A 21,261-nucleotide genomic window follows, 5' to 3' on the forward strand; every position below is an offset into this window, starting at 1 on the left:
ATATATATATATGTAAATATATATAGATCATGTTGCCATTTTTGTGTGTGCGTAACCACTACTTATCGGTTAACTTCCTATTTTTCCTGCATATTAAAATAGGTATAAATATCTTTTATGCGGAAGATATATAATTACTGAAAAAATAAATATTTGTATACACCGTCTTACAATTAAATATAGAGAAACTATTTTAAATTCAATTATGTGTTAAATAAATATTAAAGATTGAAGCTAATATATAATGATAAGGCTTTGTGACTCTGTACTTGTTTTATATATACAAAAAGGATATATGCAATTAGTTTACAAAATAAGTATTGAATATAAAAATGGAAAAATAATTAAAACGCAGCTAAAAATTTATAATTTATAAATATATATATATATATATATATATATATATGTATATATTATAATAAGATATATATATATATATATAATATAATATATATGTATATATGTATATATATATATATATATATATATATATATATATATATATATATATATATATATATGTGTGTGCAGATATGAGCAAGCATTAAATAATTTCAAGATTTCAAAATTTTGGTGATATTTTTGGATTAATTGCTATACAATATAAATATACAGAAATTTTCTTATATTTTATAAATATGTTTGAAACACAAAATAGAACAGCGACATCACGATACGTTTTGTACAAATATTTTTAATTTGTAAAACAATTCAATTTTCGTACCATAAAAGCAAATAAATAAAAAAAATAGTTCAAATTTAGTTGATCATTCGATCTTGAAGTTTTAGTGATTTTCATCTCATATTTTTTACTATTTCATAAATAGTATATTTGAAAAAAAAAACTATACGTAAAATAACAAAACCATAATTTGCTTGGAAATATGTTTAAAGTTTTGGCCAACTAAATTAACGTAGTTGCAAGGTTTGGCGTAAAATATAAATGATGCGTTTTAATATAAATTTTAGTTGATACATCAAATTAATTCTATTCCAGTTTTAGCGACAGGAACATAGTGACCATCTATATTTATTAAAACGATGACTTTACCGCAATGCGATCTTTGTGCAGGATCGGCATGACCAGGCCGCCAGTAATGAACGATTGTACCAGTCATATCTTTCTGAGGCACCCATCGGCCCCAAGCAGAACGTCCGCCAGCTTTGCGCATTTCTTCGCAAGGCCAGACAACGTCTATGCGACGACCTAAATCTAAGCAATCGTAAACCTGCAAAACCATTTATTTAATAATATATTTCTATAGTTCTTTAATGTTTCGATTTTAAAATTTAAAAAATACTGTAAATGTAAGTTAAAAAAATTATTTTCAAACCTGCGCAGGATCTACAATTCTTGCCAAAGTATTTAATGAATCTGCATCTTTCTCAAGTTCTTCAGATACATTAATCAAGTGTGTAGGGCTTTGCTCTGGTTCTTGACCGCTACCGTGGTTTTCATCATAATCACCAGAATTCTCAGTTTCTTCACTAGAGGCACTTTGTACTTTATTAGTCACAGTAACATCAATTTCTTTAATCGCTCCACTCGGAACAATGTCAACCTGTTCGTCATCTTCTGAAATTTTATATGAGCATTATAAAGATAGTCAAAAATTGACATAAATAAAAGAAACGAAAGAAATGACATAAATAAAAAAAGTACTATCAATATATACTCTAATTAAAATGCAAACTATTAATAGAAAATACACAGATAATTGGTTTTGAGAACAATCAATAACATGCAATAATACAATTCTACTAAAAGTATACCTGAAGCTTCACTATCACTGTCCTTATCTTCATGGATGTCTTCACTGCAATTTTTCTGCCTATCACTACCATCATGAGAAACTATGATTTCATTGTCTTGTAAATTATTTCTAATTTTTCTATTGTGAACAGCAGTTCTTTCTCTATCTATCTTGTTCAACAATGCCGCTACACCAGGTTCGCAATCTCTTGTAACTGCTGCACGAACCACAGCAGGTAATGAAGCCCCAGTTTGGCGTAATATGTTTTCACGACCCGACTGGGAAGCGGCTACCGGTAGCGTACTGCTGCTTCTATTTAAAAAAAAAAAACAAATTTGTAATATACAATATGAGTTTAAGATTTTACTTAACTTATTAAACCAATTTAATCAATAATAGCTTCATTATTTAAGTTTTCAAATACCTATTTCCATTGTGTTCTAAAAGTTGCACATTATTATTAAAATTATTATTATTAATAAAACTCTTTACTTGCCTTGGTTCTAGACGCTGTCTGGCAAAAATGCTATCATAGAATCCATTTAAAGCTTCCCTAATAACTGCACCAGAATTTTCAGCACTGTTACTAGAAGTATTTATTCCCAATCCTGACACATTTCCTCCTTCGTGTCCAGAAGCATTATTCGAGAATTCATTCCCAGAAGCGATATTTCCTCCTGATCGTTCTAATACGCTCAAGAATTCAGATATCCGACCTGCTACATGATAGGCGTATTCTAGATCGGCTTTGTTAAGTTTGCTTACATTCACGCTTTCGTGTTCAATCCAGTCCGAAACATATTTAAAACGATCCTGTATGAAGAGATAATAATAGAATATAATTTATATATATATATATATATATATATATATATATATATATATATACAGTAAACCCTCGCTTTACGCGGCAAGTGCGTACCGTGCAGTATAGGAACCGTGCTATAAGAAACTCGTATTTAACATACAATTCAGGCTAATTCGTAGTGCGTTCTATGGAACCTTACATAGTGCAGTATGGGAACCGTGTTATGAGAGACTCAGAGTTGGTACAAATCGCACCATTTTTATCGCGTTGTATGGAGACCAAGAAATACAACTTGAAGTAGGAGAAATACGGACGAAATGACGTGTAGGACATTGACACCTTATTCAAAAATTGGCGCGACGCAGTAGTCAGCTCAAACGTGTTCTTAGGCGGCTATTATACAATCAGGCATGTCTAAAAGATAAAAGTCGATAACAAAATTTACATCAATACCCTTTTGCACCACGAACTTATGGGCTGTTGACCAAATACCGCGTAATAAGAAGTCCGTGTAGTCGGAGGGATGTCGGATTTTTAGCTCCGTGTAGTATGGGAACCGTGTACCCAGAGTGCCGTGTAAAGCGAGGGCCTACTGTATATATATGACATAATGAATATATTTAAATTAGAATAAAAAATTAAGGAGCATGCAGAGAGTACTATAACATTTTCATTTGCCAGAAAAATAAAATATTTTGTTTATACATCGAATGTGTACGAACAGTGCTAAAACCATGAAAGCATTCAGATCAATCATATTTAATAGTTCTCCTGGTCAAGTTCGTCATCAATTTTTAAGGTTTCACTAATCATAGGCAGAAATTTTATTTAATAATATATGAAAATATCCTCAATACCAAAGACCTCTGCTTCACTTAAGTATAATATTCAGGAGTGAGAATAGAGGTAAAAACTAGTTGGTTTGGTATTTAGCCTTGAGGCAAGTTACATGAACTTCCCGATATGTGTAAATAATCGACCTAATCAAAAAAAAAATGTGTAAATAATATACTTCATCAATCCTACTTTAAAAAAACGATAATAATTTTAGCAAAGTTTGACGAATTTTTAAAATTAAACTACTTGTCGTAAGGCCGTAATATTACAGTAAGTTCTATAAGACCATGATGTATATCGCCAAAAAAGTTCCATGCAATTCGGCTTAATTTTTTTTTTCAACAGTTAATTACAAGAAAACGGCTCGGTAGATTTTCACCTAAAATTAATCAGTACCATTCCCAACTAATATCTTTCGAACAGTTTTTGATTTTTTAAAATCGGTTCGGTAGGATGAGCTTAAATGTGGACGAAAAGTTTAACACTTGTTTTTCAAATTACAAAGAAACGGCTTGGCAGATCGTTGCACAAAACTGACAAACGATAGTCCTCACCGAAATACATCAAATGGCTTTTAAATTTCTAAAATCGGTTCAGGCGTTTTTGAGAAAACGTCGATCAAAAGTCTAATTTTGACAAATGCCAAAAAGACCATACTGATTTTTGCAAACTTTGACGAATTTTTAAAGCTGAACCAGTTGTCGTAGGGCCGTAATATTTTAGTATGATCTAGAAGACTATGGTATCTATCGTCAAAAAAATAATCATAAAAATCGTCGAAATTTTTTTTTTTAAATCTTTATTACAAGAAAACGGCCCGGCCGATCTCTACCAAAAACTAATCAGCACGATTACCAACCAATATCTTTCGAACGGTTTTTGAATTTTCAAAATCGATTCAGAATTGCGGGCTAAAACGTAGACGAAAAATTTTTCACTTTTCTGCCATATAAAGAAACGACTTGGCCGATCGTCGCACAAAACTGACAAACTATAGTTCTCGTTGAGATACATCGAATGGCTTTTAAATTTTTGAAATCGACCCAGCCGTTTTCGAGAAAACGTCGATTTACGGCAAAAAATCTGTTCACATACACACACACACACACATACTTTTTTCAAATTTGATCTCATTCGATTCAGAATGGCTTGAAACGTCGAGAAAACATAAAATTAGTGAATAGGATTTTTTGATGAAAACATAAACTTCTCCTTCGGGAAGTTAATTAATACTGCGGTATAACTTAGGATCTATTTAGATAGTTATTACCATAATAAAAGAAATCTAGTTTCAACATGATAATAACACAATATCACTTACACTAGTTTTTTCCTTATCAATTGCATCAGAATCTGTATTACCACTATTGTCTCGTTCTAGTGATGCTCCTCTTTGATCTTTATTTTCAGTTCTTGAGAAGTTTGTGCTGTTATTATTGAGTCCAATATTTTCTTTCTGATCAGTTCCGCTCATAGAACTTTTGTTATTAAGAAAACCGGCTAGCAATGTAGAACCAGATGGCTTATTTGTTACAGATGCCATAGTTTGTGAAGATCCATAAGGCGATAATGGAATACCTATGAAATACATTATATGCAATATTCAGTCTTTTCAGAATTAGATTATTTTGTTATATAATTTTTATCATCATTGAGTTGACTCAATGTGGTATAAAATTAGGTATTGTATCCCTTAAAGGCATGTAAATATCTCATTGAAAATTACCAATATTTCCGCCAACAGGTGTAGTTTGCAAAGCTCCTTGCTGTTGTGCAGCAGGCGTTAATGTATTAGCTAATGTTGCGGTGCCAGTGAGAGTGTTGGCTCGTTCGGTACAGCTGCTTCCTAAAACGGACTCGCCCAAATTTATTTGCTCGCCGCTACTACAGCCTTGTCGACATCTTGTTCGAATTCTGAATTCGATATTATTTGTAAATTAAATACAATTGATTATCGCTTTTCAGAGCATTATACTATCATACATAAAATATATAAATATAATAATGAGAACACAACGTTTTATCCAAGTAAAATCATAATACACATTTCTGATAAACTACCTCATCATACATAAGGCAATTATCATTTTATAAAATTTACCTTCTCCACAAAGAAACAACTGTTTGTTTAAGTGTAGAAACTGTAAACGGTCCTCCTACAACGCTTGTTATACCTTCATGAGTATCCACATAGGACGTAGTTAGAGGCGACACATATATCGGGTAGCCTGAAATTATTAATTGATTAATTATTAAAGACATCAAGATTGTTCGAATTCCTAAAGTACCAAATATCACAAGTCTGTGAAAAAAAGAACTATGTGTATGTAGTATTATGTCTTGAGGAAAGTTGGTTGAACTTTCCGATATTTGTAAATAATCGACATGAGCAGTTAGAATTGAAATTATTGAATTTTCAAATTGTAACAATAAAATTAACTGTTCATTTCGAAAATAAATTTTTTACTTTTTATTAAAAACTTGTCAATGCAATTTGCAGTTGATATTCTACTCAATATACACCCTGCAAAAGTTTGAACTCACTTGGGATTTTTTTTCATTACTTTATTTATCTTTCTCCCAGACAGTTTAATATAAGTGTTGATATAGAAAATCATTTTAAGAATGATTATTGAGCGTTTCCTTTAAATTCTCATGTAATTTTTGAAATATTGTAAAATGTTCAATGTTACAAATTATCACTTTAATTACATTAACTATTTTTTTGTACTCAAATTAACTTTCACTCAATGCATCATTTAAATCATCAACAACATAAAATTTTCATATTACTGAAAAAAATTCAAAAATATCACATTTAAATGTTTTTAACTCGTAAATTAAATGTAATTCTTAACGAATCTGTTACATTAAACTGAATGATAAATGAATGATAGCAATTTTCCTAAGTGAGCGCTTAACTTCCTTCAATTTGGGTCTGAAACAATTCACAATGGCGGCGAGAAACCAAAATTAAAATAATCTCAACTTCTCCTGCAAAGGGTTAAGGTTAATAACTAGTAATTTAGTATTGTTCTTTTTTTACATAGATTTAGCTTAATAAATTGAGTTTCCGGTGGACTTGATTCTTGATGCAAATTTATAATCTCACCTATTGGCTGATCACATGAACTATTAATGATATTCCTGAGGGCCTGCTTAGCATTCTGAATGCTTCCTCTTTCTGGATTTCTATTACGCAAATAGACTAATTCTTGCTGTTGTCCAGCCCATAAACCGCGAACGCATTCGCGGTTTAGTTTTATTACTCGAAAAGATAAATGACGTTTAAGAAGCCGGATAACCCGATACTCATCTGCTCCATCATCCATAACATGCCTGAAAAAAAAAAATCAATGTAGAAAATTTACCTATTATTTCAAATTTTTATTCTATACAAAATTAATTATTTTGTAACTTATTCTTATAAATTAATATTTGTTCAATTATATTACCTTAAAGCAAGTAAATTCGGAGTTCCACTTAACACTGCAGCCCGCCAGGCAGGATCAGCCTCATGTGATATCACCAGTCCTCCGCATTGTGCTGAACATGTGCCATCGCAAGCATTTTCTTGATCCAATGTTTCACTCAAACTCGTCGATTGGCGGTTATCTTCTGATCTTCTATTTCTAGAAACTCTGGACTGATGTTGCCGGAAACTTTGATGAGAATATGACCTAGAACGCCTCTGAGAAGATGCCGGTTGAAGTTTTGATGAAAGTTCAGATTGAGAATCTTCATCGCCGCAATTCTGTTAATGAAAGTTAACAAGTTTAACAATAAGTTAAATTGAAAGTTGGAGTAACTGTGGCAAAGATACTTTGAGACTATAATAATAATAATAAGACGTAAGACTCTAATAATAATAATATTAATTATTTGCATATTTAGTATTTCTGTATTTAGCATGCTTTTTTGTGAAAATTTCTAATTAAACATGGCGTTATATAATAACAAATAGTTGAGATAGGAAATTTAAAGACAATCAAAATTTAATATTCATTACACCTAAGTCTGTTTTTACACGGTCTTTTTGTACACGGTTTTGATATAACACGGTTTGAAAATTGAATATTTTTAATTTTTTTTCACGAATTTATTCCATTTAGCACGATTTGAAATTTTATGTACCTAAATTTTTTTTGTCAAATTAAATTTTTGCGAAGTATGTTCATATCACAAAAAAGTATTTATGAAAGAAAAAAGTCTGAAACCATCGATAGTATCGATAGTTTGCGAACACTAGCTTAAAGATTTAAGTGAATTCCCCTTTAGCGCGTACAAACAATTTTTACTGGTCAAAGCAAATGTGAATAGCACTAATTTAATTCTTGTTCTTAAAAATTCTTGTTTTTCACCAATTTTAATAGGTTTTAGAGATTAGGAACAAATCACCCATTTTTGTATAAGATCAATGTCTTTTTTACACGTATTTTTTTTACACGGCTTCTTCTGGAACCAATCTCCGTGTAAAAACAGACTTAGGTGTACTTTACTCTGATGATAAACTTGTCACCATTAAATTTTAGTGTTGACAAATATTATAACGTTTTTCAAAATTAATTTAAAAAAAGTTGATTATATTATTTACTGTATTATGTAGTTTTCATAACAAATGGCTGGGGCAAGAAATATATAGACTCTTGAAAAAATTTTATCAAATACCTGAAAATGGCGTTGATTGGAAGACGTATTTCCTGTAATGAGATCCTCTTCGCGCCGAGCGCGCGCTTGCTCGGCTCGCCTGGTGCATACGCCACTCATAGAACCAAATAAAATAGCAGGATCTTCATACTCGTCCGGCGATAGAAAATGATCCTGCAACAATTCATATTTATGAATTACAAAATATCATTCTGAAGTCTATAAATATTGTAATATTAATTGACAAGAAGTTTTCTTTTATATGTACACTTTTAATATTATAATAAATTTATCAGAAATAAACTGTAATATACTATAGAAATAATTATATACCTGATGCAATTTCAATGCCATTCTTACTGCGGGCGCCACAACAGTATGTAACAGGTCCATATCAGCAAAAACCCATTCATCTCTTGGGCTGGTAACTCGAAAATCACCCTTGAATAACGCATGTAGCCCATGTAAAAAAAATTCAACGGAACTCACGGAATGATGGGCCACCGCACCCAAAGCTCTTCGTCCAAGAATGGACAGACCCAACACTAAAGATACAAGAGGGGAAGATCGAGATGCATCTAGGTTTGAACTACGACGAGACTGTAGAAATAATATGCATAAATTAAGTTGCAAGTTTTATACAATAAGAAATAGTTGGAGTTAAAAGTAAGTAGTTAAAAAATGGATATAATATGCAAATAAAACAGGAAAACCATTAGCTGTTTGCTAAGTATTATCCTGTGAATTTCAGACCTTCATAAAGACTATTTATAAAGTAAACTCACTGCACAATATTGTATCCAGTCCATGTAAACATTGCAAAAACTTCCTCTAGTTATACCCGAAGCACGAAAATCATAATCTTCATCTAGATTGTGATTGAAAACTGGATCAACATCCACATATTTACTATTATTCCAAGTGGTTTCCAATGATTTCTGTACATGTGATTTTGAAGATAACCAAGATTGAAGTTTCTCGGAAATTGTTGTATAGTATATAATACTCTGAAAAGTTAAATTAGAATTTAGAAACTTCTCTAATTTAAATCTTTATTACATTAAAATTAAAACAAAAATTTAAAAATATATAAATAATATTGGAAATAACAACTTATATGTTAAAACAGATTTTTTTTAATTTGATTTGAAAATATTAATATTAATTTGCAAATATAATTTGAAATAAGGTCATATCTTGGAAGATTTAATATGACGTTATTGTTTGTCATTATTTATGAAAAGTTAAATGCAATAACTATACACGACCAAATTATTTTATATTGCTTTATTAATGGCATTAGTATGATAAAATAATACCTTGACATAATATGTTATGAGAACTTTTCGAAACTCAAATACTTGCAGAGTTGTAATAGCCGAATTATCTGATATTGAATAGCCTTCTAAAACATAGTGTGAAGATGCCACATGCCAAGCAAGCCAGCGCACAAAGAACATAGCATTTAATGATAGCATGTGGGGTAAGTGGCCAGGTTGAAAGCAACAGCAACCTAGAAAAAATACATAAACAATTATTTACTTACATCACACAAATTTTTAATGACAATTATAAAAACGTGTATATAAAATTATATAATTTTATGCATTACCATCGTTATCTTCAACACCCTCTGATATGGCTTCTACCTCTCTTTGTTGACAATACGTCCCTCTAAACTCAAGACCTCTCACTTGAAAAGTACAGAGACCATTTCCTAGTTCTATTATGTGCACAAGACAATTAAGATAATCTGATGCTAAAACTGTAATAATATTATATATATTGTTTTCAATTGTAGGATAACACTATTTGATAATAATAAAACATATATATTCCTGTCTCACCAAAACAATCTCCCTGAGATACTGGTCCCCATTTTCCTAGTTCGAGATCTCCTGCCAAAGAATGTTGAAGTGATCGAGTTAAATGCTCATAAAAAATGCTATTTAAATTATTATCATCCGAGACTACAAGATCTCTTTCTAAATGTGAAGCTAATCTAGTATTTGAATGATCTGCTCGTCTTGTATTGTAGTCACGTTCCCAAAATTTCATCGGCCGTACATATGATGTTATAAAAATTGCACTTCCTACATAAAAAGTAAAAAAAAATGATATAACAAAACAGTCACAAAAATAATATATAATATTTAATTTAAAATATGCTTTAGTGCACAATATTTATTGAAGATAATCAAAAACAAATTAAAATAATAAAATCTTACCTAAAAATGGACTAAGAGGAGCTGAAAGCACAGCACTAATGCCTGCCTGCAGGAAAAGCATTGCTGAATGTGGCACACTGAAGGGTTGTGCAAAAGCATGGAAAGCTGATCCCCAAGTAATTTGCCATGGAGCTATATATGTTACCACAAACTGAAACTATAGAAAATATGAAATGAATGATATGCCTTTTTAACAAACCTATATTATTTTATCATTATCAATTTACCTTAAGTAATAATTCACTAAGTTTTCTGTATCCGATGGTCGCCAAAGGCAAGTCAATAAGAAATGTTTCACTACATGACTTACAATCAAACGAAAAAAACAATTCAGCAAAAATAAGAATTTTGAATTGTATTGCAGGATCAGAATAGCATGATCGAAGAACTGTAAGTAATGATAAATACATAAATATTAATTTTGAATTTCATTATATATTAAATTATAATAAGCATATGCTTGCTTTCTTGACATAATTAGTATATAACATAGATTTTTCAAATTAGAGAAAAAAGTCTCACATTTTAAACCGCATATCACAACTAAAAACGTTCCCAACACAGGACCAAACTTATCAGCAATTTTTAACGAGTCCGCAGTCAATGTCGCTAATGCAAGCAGCGGCAGCAGAGCGCATTTTTCTGCTGTAGCTAGCAGCGCCGCCACACGTTCGAACCATGGAACATTCAAAGCGACCCGCAAATCCCTCCCATGAGGCAGAGTACTGTGATTTATTACTGGTGAGGTACGTAGTATAGGATGAGATGCACATAACCAGGGCAGATGTGACCGAAGCTGCGGTACCAGATAATGTAAGATAAAACCAACACAACCAGCAGTTATTCTTAACACCTGCAAAAGCAAAATTTTTTTGTGATTGATATGGATTCAGAAAAAAAATTACTTTCTTGTTACAAAAATAACAACACATCTTTTTGATTTTTTTTCACGAGATATTTTTGCTAAACATGTTGTTCTACATTTATTGAATAAATTTTGTATTTTTGTAACAAAAATACTGCTTTTTTATCTCAGAACATGATCAGTTAGAAGTATCATTAATAGATTGGGGTGGTTAATTGATTAATTTTATATTGAAAATATACTTGCTCTATTTAGATCAGGCTGAAGAACAGTGAATACTGTACTAGAATGTAAGGCCAGCACAGCAACAGCTATCAAAGGGCAAATTAAAAGATCATTTCTTAATCTTGCTGTTACTGTAGCTAAAAGTTTTCCTGGTAATGGATCCGATTGATCAGAATTACCAACAGCACCAGGACCATGAGATTTTATACTAGGATCAAGTGTGTGAGTATTTCCAGATTTTTGGCACGTTTTAGATAAATCTGCAAATTATTAGATAATTAATTCATTATCCATGTTACTAATAAAGATAAAAACCTAATATAAAACATGTAATATAAAACCAGATTTCTTGATAAAAAAAAAGATTATTAGAAATAATTAACCTATAAAGTTGCTATCCTGTCCTGAACACCTTCTCGTTTCTGTTTCGGCTGAACTTTCTCCACATGTCGTACTTTCCGAACTTTCGCGCCTCTCATCTGTTGTGCTAACTTTCTTTTCTGCCGCCGCTATAACGGGCGTGTAGAAGAACTCATTTGGCAATACATGTCTTTTAATCAAAACCCACAGTTGGGCATAATCACTTGCACATCTGCTCAAATGATATGATAAAGAAACCAGTAATGCACAGAATATTGAGAACAAGATATGTTGAGTGCTTCCTGCTTCTATCAAACCAGCATAGGCAGGTCCCACTAAAAGGAGAACCACGAATATGGATCTTAAGACACCAAAAAATGCTGCTAATGTGCTGCAAGTTGCATTTCCACCAAATATATGCATATCAGTTTGTTCTAATGTGTAAGCAGCAAATGTGTTGATTTGAGGAAATAAACCAAGACTAAATGCAATTGGAAACAATAGTATAAATGTGCAAAGGCAGTCTCTAGTGTTGCGAAGTACGGAGTCTGTATTCACAGCAAATGTGTAAATAGTGAGGTTTGTTGTTGGAGAAGAAGATTGCATAATCTGGAAAATAAATGTAAAGTCAAATAATCATCTATAATATTGGTTAATTTTATTATTGAAGACAGATATAAAGTCATGCTGTACATCAAAATCATGTATTTCTAAATCATGTATTAACACTATCACTTTTTAAAGATAAAATTATGAAAATGAAGTTATATTTCATTGCACAATATTACTCTTTCATGGCATATCATAACAAATAAAATCATTTGACATTTGATATTTAAGTTTATTATTAAAAAATTATAGGATAACATTTAAAAATCTTATATATATACCTATAGAAAATACAAATTAAAGGTATTGAAACTTACCCTCTCTTCGAGCCATTTATTCGTCACAAGTACAATTGTAGTGCACAAACATAGATACACAGGCCTAGAATAAGCAGCAGCCTTGTTGAAACCATGTACAGGTGAAGCAGCATCTGGTTGAACACTCTTCAGCAAAGAGTACTGAGCTCCAGCTAAAGTCAAACAAAATGCCAGAGCACCGGCGTCACAATACAATCCTGCTTGCAAAACAAGCGACCCCAAAATAGAACACAATGTGGCAAGAACTACTGAAAGAATAACCTAAAAAATACATTAATATATCCATCGAATAGTCAAAGATTGTTTATTGGTTAACAATGAAGCAAATCTGGTTTTCTGTAAAGTATAAAGTATGCCAAACCTCATATATACTGCTATCTCTGTCAAATAAAGCCAATAATAATAGACGATCCATTGTTATTTGCAAAGTTGGACCATGTTTCCATAAATGCAACTTATAACGTTTTTTCTGCTGCTGTTGCAGTTGTTGTTGCTCTAGTTGCTGTTGCTGTTTTATAACAGCAGCTGCTGCACTTTCTACATCTTCTCTAAATCTGAGCAAAACATTATCACAATAAATATATATTTAATATACTTTTTAGCAAATGTAATGTTGTACGCATTTCATATTTTTCCAAAGAAACAAATGTCAGTCAACTCGAAAAAATTAACATATTGAAAATTTTATTTGTGAAAGTGAAAATAAAAAAACTAATATTTACATATTAATACTATTAAAATTTTTATATTAGAAAACGCTGGAATAAATACCTAAATCTTGCAGCAACAGGAGCAAATCCACCCTCTAATCCTAAACTACTTAAAGGTCCAGTGCTCCCTACTATACTGGTCCTTGTAATACCAGACCCAATACGAATTCCAGGAGCGGTAAATCTATCAGATACGTCATATAAAGGTGATGAGCCACCATTGTTAGTTAGGCTTGTCATGTCGTTGTTCAAAGATGCTGATCCTTCACCTGATGCAATAAGCGCGGAAGTTATCATAGAAGCAGCATCTTGACTGGCATTTCTTCTATTGGAATGATGACTTTGTTGTTGCAGTGACGTTGATGCTAAAAACAAAATCAAGAATGTGAGCAAAATATGTGCTAATGTGCATTGTTACAGTCATCTTTCCGTAAGACCGTCGCTTAATAAAAGATATTTATTATAATTCAATTCATAATAATTGTTTAGAACTTACTTTGAGAAGGACTAGAAGTTTTACTAAATGTATATGATCTCCATTTGCCATATTCATCCATAAAACAGTGAATAGCACCTTCAGAAGTATCATCAAAAGATGTAGCAAAATGCATATTATCTCTTTGATGTAAAGCCTTCGAGATGCATACCTAATGTGGATAAAAATATAGTTATATGCAGAATTAAAATATGCATTTTATTGCAACTATTAACAAATATAATGTGTCCAGCATTATTTCAATCTTTGGGATAATTCTAATATTAATATTGTTATTAAGAGTCTACATCTTGTAAGTTTAATTGAGAATAAATCAAACTTGTATATAAATCTATGAAAATTTTTTTTATTTTGGTTACAAGAACTTTCAACATTATAAACTTCTTTGAATTTACAAAATAATAATTACACACTAAAAATTAATTCACTACTTGCCTCCACTTTTCTAGCAGGATCCGAACTGCCCTCCACACCTGCTTCTTCAGGTGTGGATGTTGCCATTACCTTTATTGCACTTGTTGCTTGTGGTGGATTTCGCACCCTCGGTGTTCGTGTACTACGTTTTAACTTTCTTACTCTGTTCCTAGCATTTCGATCCATGGCATTTAAACGTGGCCTCATATAACCACTACTACTTGCAACACCCTCATTAGTAGTATCCACATCATCTAAGATTAGTTTAAATTTTATATATATATATATATATAAACCAATTCATTATAATAACGGTAAAATGATAAATTATACCATTGTCATCATTAGGAGAAGAAGCACTTTGCAATGTTCCACAGTCCTCTTTATTATTATCAGCTTTTTCAATTGATGGTGTCTGTTGAGAACCAGAGACTGAACTCATCATTGTACCAGATGAAATTGGAGATGATGAAGATATTGCAAATAATCTCCTGGAATTTCATAGAAAGAATTATAAACATTCATAAATAGTTGAAACTAAATTAAAATGTAATATAAAAAAGTTGTAATATAAATAGTTGTGAATCTGTTGATCAATTATTCTATAAAGACTAATTTACATATAAAGCCTCACGAGAACATGAAACATTTCATTGAACATGATATATAATTTTTTTTTACAAGAAACAAACTTCAATCTATAACTATCAGATATTTACAAACTTACTGTAATAAGTACCTTCTAAAACGAGTTTCTGCATCTCCAGCTTGAGTATTAGTTCTGGTAGCTTTTGGTATAGCTCCTAAATTTTTCGGCAATTTCTGAATACATCCATCACTTGCTCCTGCAGTGTCAGCAATCTATAAAAAGTTGTATACCATGATAAATCAATTGAAACCACTTTTCAAAATCAATCTATTTTATAAGCAAAATGAAATAAACATATTTCATACTGGGGTTTAATATGATTAAAAATTAAGGTAATAAAAATATAATAAAGTGAATGTAATGAAGTAATATAACTTTTTTAAGAGATGGCTATATTTAACTTACTCCTTTAACACTACTAGATTCACTTTCACTATGAAAGAGTAATTCAAGTCCACTGGGTTCTCTATTTGGTAACAAATCTTTCGAACTAACTGCACGTTCAGTTTGATTTTTGGAACTATATTTGACATTCAAATCCGCAGTGCTAGCAGATGTTTTTGCTTTGCAACTGCTTTGCGATTTGCCACTAACATTTTTGCTTAGAATTTGATGATGATCTGTTTTAGTTCGATCTAGGAGTGGAGATTGAGAACCATTATTTTCTGTATCTGAATCATCACTTTGAGCACCTGAATTTAAAAAGTAAGTAAATCTATTTATTAATATATATATATATATATATATATATATATATATATATATATATATTAGTTTTTCAGAGTGAAGCTTTAATCTACAAATTTAATTAACAAACCTTTAATTGATACATCCGAGTCTGTGTCTGATCCCACTCTGCTAAATCCACTGTCTGTGTCATCAGAAACATCATCATTTGAACGTCTCAAAGTTTCTTCAACCTGCTTCTCGTCTACAGTCTCAGCAATTGGATAAACATTATCAACCACTGTTGCTAACAAAAAATATATATGAAGAGTGCAAACATTTATTTATTTTTAAATTTGTCAGGAAACAAAATTATATATACTATATTAAGAGTTAATAACGTTTTAAAATGTTAAGTTCTTATTTATTTTCGTTATTTAATTAATAATAATTAATATAGACTCAAAATGTAATCATTTTTTAATCTAAATTTAAAACAATTGTATTTAATATTACTGAAAATAATTAAACTAAATAAATAAGTAGTTAAACGTTGAAATATTAAATTATTATTCATTATTATAATAAATTATTCTGATTAAATTAAGAAATCTATTTAACACTGTATGTGACATAAGGTAATAAAGTTTATTTACAACAATAAAAGCAACAATAAAACATATTTCTTGGTTATGCTTCATAAACATTTCTCTATTTTATATATTAAAAACTCACTAAAATTCTGTTGACTACTATCTCTCAGCAAAGCAAGCAGATACCCATTATCATTTCTCACTAACTTCTTACTCGGTGGCGGATTTTGCCCAACAAGTAGAGCTTCAGCACTATTTGGATGTACTGCCAAGTTACTGATAGAACTGGACGCAGGGCAAGTTTCCAATGCTGCACTTTTAATTCTCCGAACCGCGTTTATTGGCCCTCTTTGTTGGTTATTATTTAAATTGGCACTCCTTTGAGATGGATTGTGATTACTCGCTTGATGACGTGTGGACCTGTGGTTTCCAGATGTAACGTTCGAATGGCGTCTACGGGATAATTGGACGGAAGTAGAAGGAGCAAGTTGAAGAGATGATTTTGTGCAATATTCTGAAAATATTGTTCGTTATTTGAGAGAACTCTCATACATTTCATATAGTTGTATAATCTATAATATATCTAGATACTGTAAATTTATAGATAATTTTGTGAATAGATACACATATACACATACTTTGTTATTCCAAATTTGGTCTAATTCCATTTAGAATGACTTGAAACGTCGAAAAAACAAAAAATAAGCAAATCGAATTTTATTGCGAAAATATAGGCTTCTCCCTCGGGAAGTTAATAATACATATCCAATTAAATAAAATAATAATATCCATGCAAATACCTAAATAAGGTAAACTGGCTAAACTTTGCAATCTGCTGTGATTTAAAGCCCAATTAATGTTGAACTCTGAAGTTGCATCCGCTGGTGGTGACTCTAAACTCGTTCTGCTCGCACAAACTCTACCAACTTGACCAGTTTCTGTCACTGAAGAAATCGAAGCTGCAGTTGGAGGCTGGGTAGAGGCTCGTCTTTGTTGTTGCTGTTGATGTCGTTGATGCTTCTGATGCCGCTGAACTGTTGATGAATTTATTTCTGAAGTGGAGACTTGTCCCACATCAGTCGAGTCCCCACGATTCAAATGTAATCCGCCTTCGCTGGATTCGGAACTGTTTTTGCGGTGAACATCGACTTTTAAATCTAACAAAGATAAAAGCTTTGGATAAAATAAAATATTATTTGTATGCTATATAATGTGAATACTCACATATTTTTGATTGCTTTAATTTAAACAAGTTTCATTATGCTTGTAGAATGTGCAATTAGTAAAAATATAAGATTGATGATTGTTGATTGCTATAACATTCATTATATTCATTCAAAACTGCCGTCAATTGCCATCTCTTTCCTTAATTTAACAATAAATAAATATTTGCTAAAACTTTACCTATGGTTCCAGCAAGATTATTCTCTAAAGATCCCTGGCTATCTGCATTACTGTTATCACTTCTTGGTTCAATAAATGAATTTCGTGAAGAACATCCTACCGGTGGTGTTACTCCCACAGCGGCCCTAGAGCCCAATTCTTGCAATTCAATTCCTTCATCTTCACTATAACATTTTTTTATATTAAATCATTACTTAAAAAAAAACACAATTTTTGCAAACCAAAAATGCATCGATTTAACAAAAATAATTATATTTTAAAATGTTACACATAGCTATTCCTTGTAAAAAGTTTTAAAGATATTTTGTTAAGTAAAATAATGTTCATTTTTTTGGGCTCAATATTTATTAATTGTTTCATTGTTTTGTTCATTAAAAAAATATTGATATTTTTTCTCATTATTTGAAAGTCTAATAAATTTATACTCTATCAAAGTATAGAAAAAAGTTGAATACTTATATATCTACTGAATATTATGTAAATGATTATTCACTTACTTACGAATAACCTCTACATTAGATTTTTGTCCAGCAGTTGGAAAGCCCTGAGCAGTGTCATACATGCGATGCAAAGTAAAATTGATTGTTTTCAGGGTGATGAATATAATTGCCACAAAACAACAATAAAGAATCCATGTTACTACTGAGTTGGAAAAATACTGTAAAAAAAAATTCATTTAAGAATAAGATTTTTACTTTACATTTACAATCCATTATAAGTTGATTTAGAATATTTTATCAATTATCAAAAAATACTTTTCATTATCAACTTTTATTAATTCTTAGGGTGCCAAATTCAAAAAGATACAATATTTAAATAAATAAAAAATGCACAAATAGTAACTCACTTATATAAAAAACAGGACAACAATTTTTTTTTTTATTGGATAGTTCACATCCAAAATGATTTATTAAAATTGCTCTAAGCATTTTTTATTTGAATACAATTCACATAATTTGAACAAGTTTTGTTGTTTTATCATACATCATACTAATTTTTTTTCAAAAGTACATTATGATTTTGAATATATATTCACTAACAAGAGTAAAGTAGTATAGTTAAAATAAAAAATGATTATAAAATATATATGTCACAGGTTTCTAATATATTTATTATGTTATACGCTTTAGTTAAGGCAGCAAAAAAATAATCGATACCATTTGAATTTCAAATTGTATTACTAAATATTATTCATTCAAATGTTCATTTGAAATGCCATTCTCTCAAAAATCCAATATAACAAAGAATAAGAGAAATATTTAGGAATATTATTTTAGATATTTAGATGAAATGACATAAAAAATGAAAAAACTATTGAATGTGAGGTTCAAAGAACAAATTATCGCTTAGTTGAATGATAGTAAAAAAGTTGCTTGGACAAACATACTTCTTGCTCCAATTGTTTAAAGTTAAGGTATATTTATTTATTTATTTATTTAAATATATAGCCCACAGATTTCTCCAAGAGGACTCAAAAATATAATTATTTTACGTAATGAATAACAATTAAAATATATACAAAATTACAATATATAGTTAGTAACATAAAATGCTAAGAAAAAATTACATATAATGCAGAATGTAACAATAATATTTATAAACAGAATAAGAAAATAATGAGATATTTGAAAGAAAATAAAAAGATTAACTTGTGCAGATGGAGATTATTTGATTAGGTGAAGTGTTGTGAATGTCTATTTCATTATTAATTAAGTTAAAGTTAGAAGACATAAGTAAAATTGGCGAATTTAAGAGAGAATTAGATTTAGGGGTAGGATAATTGAAAAATAATTGTGAACGCGAAGATAGCCTTGGAACATTAAAGGATAGTTGATTGAGAATAAGAGGACAGTCTATAGAATTATTGCAAAGCTTAAATAAGAACATATTGTACAGATAAATCGACGTGAGGCAAGGGAGGAATACCAAATACTTTTAGTAAAGTGTTGTGGTCAAAGCCACGTTCAGGGTAAATTTTATATGTTTTATAATAAAGGTATTTCAGAAATTTCGCTGAACCTTCTCTATCGCATCAGAGTTGTTGATATGATGAGGATAAGGTTTATTAATTCAATAGAATATTTCTGATAAAATAACAAGGAGAAAGTTCAACTTTTTTTTGTTAATAAGCCAAATGATGAGTCACTGCTAGAAAGGTTATTGCACCTTTGCTATGCGTATTTTTATTTGTTATTCAAGATGTTAATATAAAGTGAAATTTAAATAAAAATAAGTTTACATATATGGCATATAAAATTAAACAATAATCAATCATTTAGGCCATGACCTACTATGCACCTAACCTAACTTTAAAACGTCAAACGTCTCTCTTTGTTTTATTGTTTACTTACCAAATAAGAAACGAAAGGAGAACATAATAAAGCTAACCAGATGTAAAGATGGCAGCATTACAAAATACATTCTGGTGAGGATCGTAAAACCAGCCTCCGGTTAGAGAAGCCCATACACCTTGCCTTAAAATTCCAAAGTTTGAGATCCCATGCTGGAATTTGTTTATATTTGTCATTCCATCTTCTATTTGTTCCACCATTCCACAATACCACCAGGGGAATTAACACACATTTATCATTTTAATTTATTAATTAATTTCAAAGGTAACTTCGCGGCCCTACGAAGTTCCATTCAAATCAACGAGACAGCTGATACCTGATTACTTTGCTATGCACTTCGCAGTAAGCAGCCATTTTAGTCAAGGCGATTCCTAATACGGCGGTTTGTTTACACAATGAAAACATTATTAGTGATTAAATAACAACTGCTATTAACATTAACTGATTTTTTTAGTAATATTTAAATATACCATGCAATTTGTCATCGACAATCACTTGATATATTTTTTACGCACATACATTTTTTTTATCTAATCTAATCTTATCAAAGTGCACAAAAAAGTTTTTTTGCGGAAAAACTTAAGTAAAACTTAAGCGAAACAAATTTGTTTCTTTTAGAAATTGATATAATTTCTTTTGATTATGAAAAAACGGATTGCAGAATAAAATTTAACTAGCTGTAAGTGGAATCTGTCTTGAGGCAATTATGGCATCGTGCCTTAAGGCAATTGCTGGAACTTCCCGTACGTAACGAAATGTTCGTGGAATACTGAATGTTTTCAAATAGATTATTATAAATATGTAACATTGTCTAATATTTATAAGAATTATATAAACTGAATTGCAGAGTTGAAATTATTTGTAAAGTATATTAGAACTATAGTCAGAATAAAAATAAAATCTGAAATATTTTCGATATACAAAAAACTAAAAAAAAAAAAAAAATTGGAACAAATTTTTTTTTCCAAAATCAATTATTTTGTTAAGACAAGCAGAAAGTTCTTTGAAATCATTTAAATCGGACGCTTAGTTCTCAAAAATTGCCATTTTTTACATATTTAGCTCCGTATCTTCAAAATGGCTGGGCTGCCTTTGGCCAAAAACTAATAAACACTTCCCCAATCATTACTAATTGAATGTTTTTTAGATCATTCAAATCGGATACTCCGTTCTCTCAAAAATTCGATTTCTATTTTCTGCACTCGTGCTCCGTATCTCCAAACGGCTGGACCTGCCTTTGCAAAAAACTAATCAGCTCTTTTCCCTATCAATAGGAATCGAATGTTTTTGAAACCATTCAAATCGGTTGATCCGTACGCCCGAAAACG

General features: G+C 30.6%; 1 protein-coding gene across 1 annotated transcript; it reads right to left on the reverse strand.

Moving 5' to 3' along the window:
* Window positions 1-881: 881 nt before the first annotated feature.
* On the reverse strand, window positions 882-20,133 carry LOC113386179 (pecanex-like protein 1). Its single transcript, XM_026623976.1, is given in 35 exon segments — window positions 882-1,229; window positions 1,335-1,576; window positions 1,774-2,066; window positions 2,179-2,567; window positions 4,721-4,977; window positions 5,126-5,313; window positions 5,501-5,627; window positions 6,512-6,738; window positions 6,855-7,153; window positions 8,068-8,220; window positions 8,380-8,646; window positions 8,832-9,053; window positions 9,366-9,559; window positions 9,659-9,811; window positions 9,894-10,139; window positions 10,275-10,431; window positions 10,502-10,662; window positions 10,797-11,127; window positions 11,386-11,624; window positions 11,748-12,333; window positions 12,651-12,911; window positions 13,012-13,204; window positions 13,422-13,725; window positions 13,857-14,007; window positions 14,292-14,524; window positions 14,604-14,761; window positions 14,998-15,131; window positions 15,325-15,611; window positions 15,737-15,892; window positions 16,321-16,692; window positions 16,979-17,335; window positions 17,583-17,746; window positions 18,080-18,240; window positions 19,934-19,986; window positions 19,989-20,133. Coding segments are annotated over 35 exon segments (8,112 nt in total). The 3' UTR covers window positions 882-977.
* Between the last annotated feature and the right edge of the window lie 1,128 nt (window positions 20,134-21,261).

The sequence above is a fragment of the Ctenocephalides felis genome, unplaced genomic scaffold, assembly GCF_003426905.1.
Source record: "Ctenocephalides felis isolate EL2017-DRISC unplaced genomic scaffold, ASM342690v1 CF-g0.4_SCAFFOLD_03571, whole genome shotgun sequence".
In the NCBI taxonomy this organism is placed as follows: domain Eukaryota; kingdom Metazoa; phylum Arthropoda; class Insecta; order Siphonaptera; family Pulicidae; genus Ctenocephalides; species Ctenocephalides felis.